Source organism: Lipophrys pholis, assembly GCF_963383615.2.
Source record: "Lipophrys pholis genome assembly, chromosome: 10".
In the NCBI taxonomy this organism is placed as follows: Eukaryota; Metazoa; Chordata; class Actinopteri; order Blenniiformes; family Blenniidae; genus Lipophrys; species Lipophrys pholis.
In genome coordinates, this window is record NC_137640.1 from 25,547,798 (window position 1) to 25,557,614 (window position 9,817).

General features: G+C 43.5%; 1 protein-coding gene across 1 annotated transcript; it reads right to left on the minus strand.

Annotated features, from left to right (window-relative positions):
• Positions 1–928: 928 nt before the first annotated feature.
• lrrc8db (leucine rich repeat containing 8 VRAC subunit Db) lies at positions 929–9,504 on the minus strand. The gene is made up of 2 exons (XM_080473490.1): positions 9,371–9,504; positions 929–6,175 (listed from the first exon to the last, which is right to left on the minus strand). Exon 2 carries the CDS (start codon positions 6,171–6,173, stop codon positions 3,618–3,620), a length of 2,556 nt encoding a protein of 851 aa, XP_080329616.1. The 5' UTR covers positions 6,174–6,175; positions 9,371–9,504; the 3' UTR covers positions 929–3,617.
• Positions 9,505–9,817: the final 313 nt, after the last annotated feature.

Consider the following 9,817-nt stretch of genomic DNA (forward strand, 5'->3'; position numbering starts at 1 on the left):
ACCTCTCATGTAGTGGTTAGTACACTTTGTGAGTATGAGGACAGGCGTTTCTGTGTGGTGTTTAAACGTTCTGCCTGAGTGTGTTTAATAAATACAAGCAGTTCTTCACTTCAGTCTGCTCCCCAGGCTAAGACCTATAATGTTGTGTAGGACATGCTTAGATAATCTGATGGAATCCTATGAAAAACTGATTGAATATAGATTATCTTTAAGTTAAAGGTAACTAAATGTCTCTTGAACAGTTCAGCTATTAATAGATATTTTTACGCATGGATAGTATCTATATCTATTTTTCTTTCAGTAAACGTCATAAGAGTAGCAGACGCAACACAACGCCGAGACCCGAGCTGAGATATGGGTGATGCTGAAACATATATACCTCGTTGCTTTCAAACTGGCCTCAACAACGTGAACAATGCAGTGGAGGATTTTGGGACATCTCATTGTTTTTCACACCAGGTTTCATTAAAAAAAATGGCTTCATGTTGAGATTGTAGTCATTTTCCGTACTTATTGTACTGAAATATACACATTTTCATCATTTATACAAAGAAAAACCTTCGAGTTTGAATTTAAAGGTTACTGGCTTACCAGTCCAGCCCACTAAAGATGAAATCAGGTTGTGTGTGGCACCCCGGATCTAGAGCATCTTCCTCCAACTAACTGATGTAACTTGTGCCTGTTTTGTCTGGTGTGTCGGCGATTTTGCATGAACTACATGAAGAGGAGGTAAAACCACCAGCAGCCACCAACTTCCTTCTGCATGTGTCCTAAAACATACAACAGTGGTAGAGAACAATTGAAAAGCAGGATTTCGGTGATGTGATCATTTCCTCTTATGTGATATACGATGACATCAACAGCTGTGAAAGGCATGTAAAATTTTAATACTGTTATTACTTAATTTCTGACGTGTAATAATCAGCGTATAGTAATTCCTTTATTCGCACATTTTAAAAAAAAACAGGTTTACAAAGTGCTGTGCAGAGAGAGAGAAAACACACATAAAAGACAAGAACAAAATGTACACAAAATACAGGGAAAATACATAGACCACAAGAATAAACCATGAAAAGACATCTAAGTACAGGAACTAACGCAAAAGAGGAATTTGCTGACTGGGCCCGATTGACTGGCAAACCTTATAAACAATGTAAAGGATTTATGCACAACATGAAGCTGGTTTCCAGGTTTAGTATACCCACAGTGGAATGCATCTATTAGAAAATACTTCAGTCTGTAGTGAAGCGGTGGTCTCAAACAACATCTGGTTTTATTTTGTTCCATAAATATATAGTTCCGCGTGTTTTAGCAGCCGATATATCGAAACATTCATGCAGGCCGCTTCGCCACCGCCGTGATTCGGCGTCAGAAAACATCGTGCTTCGCACTCAAATAAAGCATCACACTGAAATACAAAGAGTGGTCTGGTGGGGGAAGCCGTGATGCAGATTCAAGGTGCTTCCACATCTGTTAGTATGAACCAGAGTCGCGATTTTGGCAAAAGACAAAATATATTTTCTACACACTGCAGATAGCACGGTTCTCATTCACATCTACTTTTGCTGCTCTGATCCACGCTCATGTGGCTGCAACCAGTGTTTCCCCAAGTGGTTTGTGCAACCCGTTAAACCGTCAGATTATTTCGTCTCGACGTCATTAAGTGCAATAGAAACATGTTATTTCAGCTTTTATGCAGCGCTGCATCTTGAGTGAGTCTGAGCACCGTCGTCCTGTAAACAGAAACACAAAACACTACGGAGGTTTCGTGTCAATATACTCTCGTCATTTTCTGTTATCATGTTAATTAAGATTAACATTGACATTCAATCCACCCTGGGTCTTGGTTTGGAGAACTGGACAGTGCCAGCATTGTCTTGAAAGGACTGGACTTGAGTCTACCTGCAGCATAGCCATTTTTGAAAAGTTACAGAATTAATCTTTAATCCATTTACTCCCATTCCTGCATAAAAGTGTCTCGGTTAAGCTTCTGTGTTGATCTCTTTGAGGAATAGGCCATTAAAATGATCCAACAGCTATATTGAGATCGCTCCGGTTTAATTTCCAGTTGTTGAGAATATCTGCAATTTGTCTGAAACGTTAATTCAATCGTAATATAACATAATAATTTTGTTTGTAATACTGATAGTATTTTCAATGTATGGAAGCAACAGTGTCTCCCAGAAGCAACAAAAAGCAGCAACTTTATTTCAGCAGTAGTTATAAAATATACTTGATATGTTTTTTTGAAAAAGGTTGTCAGGAATTAGTAGAGGTGACGTAAACACTGTTTTGGGGAAAGTCAGGTGCTACAAGAACAGAACTCAGGTGGAGGAATACAAATAAAGCTACAGAGCCACATTTCCTTTAATGTTATACTTGGAAAGAAAGTTTGATTTGAATCAAACCTACACTTTTATAAACGGCATCAATGCTTTTACCAAATTATTGGTTTAAAAATGTGTTTTCCACTGAACTGAATCATAGAAATAGGAGAGCTTTGTTTCAAAGGCAGTCAAATTCTCTTATTCCCTACAGATATTTAAATATTTGGAGACAGTGAAGTGAGCTGGGAAAAGCAGTGCACATTGTCTGATAAAACAAAAGTAAACATAAACAACTCCAGACACCAATCATGAGGCTTTTTCCAGTTCAGCAGTGGTACAGCATCTCAACCTATACACCAAGCTATTTCTAACGGGAGAGTAACAGAGTACAAAACTCACGTGAATCAGGTCCTTTCTGGGATCAGCGAGAGGAAAGAGTCCAAACTTGAATCCAATGAGACGTTTTCATTCCTCTTGAAACTTTTAATTGGGAATTAGAATTTCTGATCTGACGGATCCATGACTTTATGTCGATCTCACCCTGATATGAGCTTTATTGTTCTTTTACTCAGCCTTCTTTTAAACTTGCACAGCTTTGAAAGTTGTTTTGCATTATTTCACTCTAAGGGGTCGTTTAGTGAAAACGCGTCGTTTTTGCATTTCCGTTTCAGAAACGTTGTCACGTCTACGCAAAAACATTTCAGAAACATTGTCTGTTTACACGGGAACAGCAGAAACGCTGAAAACTATGTTGTTTCCCTGTACTACACACCACACACATGCGTGCAGAGCAATACGTTCTTAACATCAACAATGGCGAGGAAATGGACATTCGCATGGACCGACGTGGACGGGCGACTGTCAACTCTAAAACTACCAAGTCCCAGGAGAACATGGACCGGGAGTCGTGACACTCTGGAGGAAAACACTGTTGTTATTGTCCATCGACAAACGCACGTGCAGAAGAACCGTTTACTATGGCCGTGATGCACACGCGCAGTAGCAGCGTCTTCGCCATCTACACGGAGCGTTTTCAAGATGCATTTTGCCTCGTTTACACGACGATGGAGTCGCAGCATTTTCCAAAAGTTCGACCTTTGGAGGCCATTAGCAACGTTGTGTAAACGGGGCCTTCATCTGCATCCAGATTTAAGTTTACCTGCAGGAGTATCTAGTTGATGCAATTCTGCATAAACAAAATAAATATTGTCTTGATCATGGATCACCTGGGATCTGTTACACCACTTAGTTCTAATGGTGAATAAACTCCCATTTACCTTTGATCACTTGCTACCGTCCATCAGTTAGACACTTACACCCGTTGGCAAACGAGACACTGGCTTCTTGATTGATGCTCTCCTTGACTTCGATGGGCAGCGAGTCAAAGAGGTGATCCTCCACAATCAGGCAGCTCCTGCGGAGGAGAGAGCACTGTCCGAGCTGAGCCGGGAGACGGTCCAGACAGTTGCCCTTCATTTCCAGGTGCGTGAGCTGTGAGAGCTGGCTGATCTTCTCGGTAACGGAGGAAATGCAGTTGTGGCTGACACACAACGTCCTCAGTTTGGTGCATTTGAACAGTTGCTTCGGGACTCCCTCCACTTTGTTGGCTGTGATGGCGAAATGCTGGAGGTTCTGCAGGAAGCCCACCTCCGGCGGAATCACCGCGATGGAGTTATGGCTGACGTCGAGGTACCTCAGCTTAAGAAGGGTGAACAAGGGGGAAGGTAGAGACTCCAGCTTGTTGTGTGAGAGATAGAGTGACTCCAGGTTCTTGACATGGCTGATTGACGGTGGAATAGTGATGATCTTATTGTGCCAAAGCTTGAGGCATGTCAGTCTCTTGAGGTGCTGAAAGCTGATGATCTCCTCGATGGTACGAATGTTATTAGATTTCAGATCGAGTTCCTGAAGATTGTTCAAGCTGAAGATGGCGTGAGGGATTCGCTCCAGCTCACAGTTGTGAAGTTCCAGTTCTGCAAGGTTCATCATTTTCTTCAAGCTGTTCAGCACCAAGAGCTTCGTCCCGTCGTTGTGAATCACCAGCTTGAGCAGATGCGGCGACAGATCCGTTATGTTTGTCGGGATCTTTGTGAGGTTGCTTTTGAGATGCAGAACCTTCAAGTGCCTCAGATCTCGGAGCGACTCGAGTCCTATGAGTTTGTTGTTTTCAGAGTTCAGGTTACCCACCAAGTACAGTTCCCTCAATGTTTTCAGCAGGTACACCCAGCTAGGAATCTCAGCAACATCTGTGAACTTGACGTGAAGGCACCGGAGATGATCGCGGAGGAAAATAAAAGCGGTCTGCTCGACCTTGGCGGGGCAGTGGTAGAAGTGCAGCTCCTGGAGGTTTATCATTTGGGAGATCTTTGCTGTAATCCTCGCCTCGGGGATTAATTCTAATTTCAAGATTTCCAAGTCAGTGAGGTCAAACACGGCATCCGGAACTCCGGAGAGCATGAAGAGGTGAAGCTCCAACTTATCCTGAGGATTGCGCGTTACGTGCTGCCGCAACTTCTCAAAGGTCCACTCGTGGTTGAGGCTGATCTCCCTGAGTTTGTTCTCGCTCACCTCAGAGAGGAACACTCCGAAGCGCTTCGAGTACAGCTGGTCATACTGATCGACCATGTGGAGGAGGAATGCAAAGTCATTCTTAACATCGGGAATGTCACTGAAGCTGCTCTCCTCTCTGACTTTTTCAAAGGAATACTCCTTCAGAGGTCTCCGAAAAAGCCAGAACAGAGTGTATATACAGATAACTCCATAGACGCATATCAGAGCAATGTAACTGACGAGGAGTTTCTTCAACATAAATGCCATGTTATGTGTACACTGGAACTTAGCATAACCAGTCAGGTGCTTTATTTCAGGCTCACAGACATGGTCAAAATCTATGGAGGCCACAAACGTCATGGTGTAACACAGGATCAGTATAAATTTCACCGTTTTGATCACCGTCTGAATGGCGTAAAGTCTGTAGATTAAATCGCTGTCTTCAATGTGGGCGCGGAATTTTCGCACTTTTTCAAACAGGGCCTTGGCCTGCTCGCCGTCTTTCTTGTCCAGAATAGTCATGGCAGGAACTTCGCTCACCAGCTTCTCGGCTGAAAAGGTGACCCCAGATTTAGTCAGCATGGGGGCGCACTGGTTGGGACTCCCCTCCTCGCTACTTGTGGACAGATGTTTTTGGAGAGAGGAGGCACCGGTCAGCCTCTGCTTATTTTCCTCAGAGTCCTCGCACGCAGTCTCGGACAACGCTTTAGTCGTCCACGGTGATTCAAAACACTTTCCCAGTATGGAAACAAAATGTTCCACTTTTGAGCTTGTCTTTGGGTATTTGAACCAGAAGTTGCTACTGACCATCAGTACAATTGTGTGAATTAGAGCCAGGTACGGGAAATATTTGGAATACCACGGAAGGGCAACGTGGTAGCACATCTGGTTAACGAAAACATACTGCTGGAAATCCAGCTTGGTCCTGACACCTGTGGGCTGTGGCTGCCCCAAAGTTGGTGACTGTGCGAAGTGAATTGCTGTGGCGATGCTTTCGGGAGGCCTTTTAGCCATCAGGGGAGCAGCTTGCTCGCCGATGGCACTCTCTTTGTTCCACAAACCGTTGGTGGGCTCCGGTGGTTGTGGTTCCAGGAGGCCCTCTGTCCCCTCCGGAGTTTGCTCCAGGATGGGAAGACAAACCACTTGGTCCTTAGTTAGCTGCATGGTCCCGGAAAAGATGGCCAACATCAGCATGACAATACCAAGGTAATCCATGAAGACATCCCACCATGGTTTCAGTATTCGATATGTCGGCTGGATGTCATTCAGGGAAGCTACTTCCGTGAGGGTGAACATTCCTGCAACAGAGAATGTAAAGTAATAACATGGTTGTTTTACAATAAAATAATAAGAAACTATACATAAGAGTATTTTTTTTTTAATGTGTTGGAATAGCACCAATCTTCTGAGTTTTTTTCCACAAAATGTCAACTGTGTACGTTCATGATGAGCCCAGAAATACACCCTTGCCATTGCTAAATTCCGGCATAACAGAGACTCACTAGCAGCTATAAAGAGCTCAAAGTTATTTATGGCCTTATGGTATGTTGTACTTGCCTCTTTCACCTTGTTGAAGGATTTGTCCTTGACTGGATGTTAAAGTCGTAAACATCTTGAAATATCAATGGTTTCACAGTTCAATCGGGGACCTCTCTTTACAATATACAGAATGGTGGGCAGTTTTACTCTAATAAAAGCCAGAGAACAACAAGAAAATCCCAGAGGAAGTTTTGTGTCCCTGTCTCTCCTTTGACCTCCTCCATGAGGTGCCTCTCCCATCCACTTTGTACGGGACATTTTTTGTGGGGTTAATTTGGAAACGGTAAACTGAATCGTTAACAAAAGTCATTGAGACATATTCATGAACGTTCCGCACATTTTGATTTGCTTTTTGTGCCCATGCTCCCAACGGTACTGGACTAGTTACTTGCTGAAAAAATGGCAGAAAAAGAACAATAACTTGACGGCTTGCATTTCCTGAAGAAATGCAAATCAACTATTTGGTAGTGTTTTTTGGATTTGAATTAAGGGGCAGACTAAAAGAATAAATGGAGGCTGCAGAGTTCAAACATGAGCGGAACATCTAAGTTAACCAGAGTCGGACCATCTCCATGTAAATGGGCAAAAACACAACTTTCTGAAAACGCGTTTTGGGTTAGGGTTAACAACGGTGCTCGGAGCCACTGAAACCGCAACTTCTTCAGAACGGCTTCCAAGGTGGAACTTTTTGAAAATGGTCTGATTCTATCTCTGTGGAACTACGAGAAAACACAACTTTCTAAAAACACTCGGGCTCGGTCTCCATAAATGTCAGAAACGCGTCTACTGCACAGTAGTAATAGTTCTACTGCACATGTGCGAGTAGATGGACAATAACAACAACGGTGGCTTCCAGAGTGTCATGACTCCCCGTCCATCTTCTCCTGGGACTTGGTAGTTTAAAATTAAGAGTCGCCCATAATAACAATCCAACTTGGTCGTCTGTCCATACGAATGTCCGTCGACTCACCAACGTTGTGGTGTATAGCGTATTCTTCTCTGGCGCCCGGGTGTGTGCGGTTGCATTACAAAAACAAACAGCAGCACCCACTAGTGGCCCAAAATGCTACTCCACTGTTTTCAGTGTTTCTGCCGTTTACGCGTTATTGGATATTGTTTTCAAAACGCTGCAGCGTTAACACAAATTTTTTCTGAAATTAAAATGCAAAAAACTTTGCACTTTCACCTGAAACCTTGTTGTGTAAACAGGGTCTTAGAAAGTTTAAAAATGATGATGATGATGATGATGATGATGATGATGATGATGATGATGATGATGATGATGATGATGATGATGATGATGATGATGATGATGATGATGATGATGATGATGATGATGCTAATGGATTTTGCTCTAACTGGCTTTAATTTCGACAGCAGTGGAGAAAGCAACCACAAACAGAGACACAAACCACCACACACACACTCACAGTCACACCTTTGGGCAATTTAGAGTCACCACCACTGAACCTCACATGCATGTTTTGTTTTTGGACTGTGGGAGGAAACCGGAGTATCTGGAGGAAACCCACACACACACACAGAAAGAATGTTAACATGCAAACTCTGCACAAAAAGGCCTGGCTGGTATTTGAACCCACAACCCTCTCGCTGTAAGGCATGAAGGTATATCATCCTTTTAAAAGAGATGCAGTATAGAGATGACAATTGTACACGTGCGGGTGTGTTAAATTTGATATACTTAAGCCTACTGAATTCATTAAAAAATAGATAATTATTCTACATAATTATTTATTATTTTTCATTTTTAACATTGTGAATGATGTCCAACATAAGAATGGCTTCACTTTATCGTATTTATTATATATAGTGTATATATTTAATAATTAACTTACAACTGCAAGAGTATAGTTGATGATTAGTTATTAATAGATTATGTTCAGGTTAATCGATTGTTGTATAAGTTTATAATGACATGCAAGCGACCACTATTTTTATCATACAAAGAATTGGTGGGTTTTAACGAGTTACTCTGTCTATTGCTTTTCAAGTCTATAATGTTCTTGTATTGTGAGTTACATTTCATTTTGCGATAAATAGAAGTTCAAATAAATTTTTCAAAAAATGGAATACCTGTCAAAAACATTTATATACAAGTACAAAGGAATGAAGCAATGTGGAGGTCTTAACATGACAAGATGTCTGAATTATTACAAATATCTTAGTACAGAATATAGTTCGGTAGATGTGGACAATTGAAGCTTACCAAATGCTGTAGGTGTTTATAGATTGTGCTCCTCTGAAGAAATCTGTTCGAGATAGACCTCTGTTGTCCTAATATTTTAGGCCAGGGCCACATTTAACAGACATAACAGGTCATGTGAGACTGTTATGGATTTAGCAGAGGGAGAGGGAGCAACTGATCTGGGACACAGCGCAGGACATGAGGTGTCCATGCAACGTGCAACACAAACACTGCAATCTGTAGACCTGCTGCAGGCCTGAATCATCTGTCACGTCTCTTTTTGTGTGTGTGTGTGTGCTGCACCCTGATACTCCACGGGGGGTCAACAGAGTTCACTCTGACCCACACAAACCTCAATATACTGTTATGTTCACTGTAAACACCGTTTGCGTGAAAAGATAAAATCCTAGCAGTCTGATCAGATTATGATATTAGAATTAAAAAATATATATGGATAAAATAGGCAGAGTGAGGATTTTAATTTTTAACGGGATGTGTAGAAAAGCATGAAGGTCAGTGTTTCCAATGGGGCTGCAGAGCAGGCTGAGACCGGCTCCAGCAGCACGCATCCACAAAGGGAGAGCTGATGTCCGGGGAGGGGAGCCTCCAGACACAACGCTGAATAAATGAATCAATTAAAAAAAATCCCGCACTGCAAGAAAACACACTGGACCAGTGATTCCATTAGATTCACCCACAGTCCGCGGCTCGCTGACAAAGCGCCGCGGTCCCGGAGGCAGATACGCACCTTCGGGGAGCGCAGGTCGGGGCTCCGGTCCGGTTCAGGTGGATGCCGGCGGTACCGAGCGGCGCCGCACCCCGCTACACGCCACGCTGCACCGCGGCCACGACAACGTCCATTCTCCGCTCTCCGTCCGCCGTGTGGGCCTGCTGGCAGGGCGAGCAAAGCGGCTTAGGTGACTCCCCCCACTCCGCCTCAGATGGTCGGGTCCTCCGCCTCTCAGTGAGGCGACACAGCCGGCAGCAGCTGCCAGGGGAGGGAGGGGGGTGGGGGGAGTGTAACCGGGGCTGGACGGCTTCAAACCCCGGTGTGTTGACATGCGTGTGCGCCGGCGAAAGGAAAGGATGCGGACAGATGTTGCACAGCGGTTGTCTTTGCACGTCGGGTTGTTTGTGAGAGATGACCTCCTGGAGTTAGGGACCGACGTAAAAGTGCAAACACCTCTACTCGCGT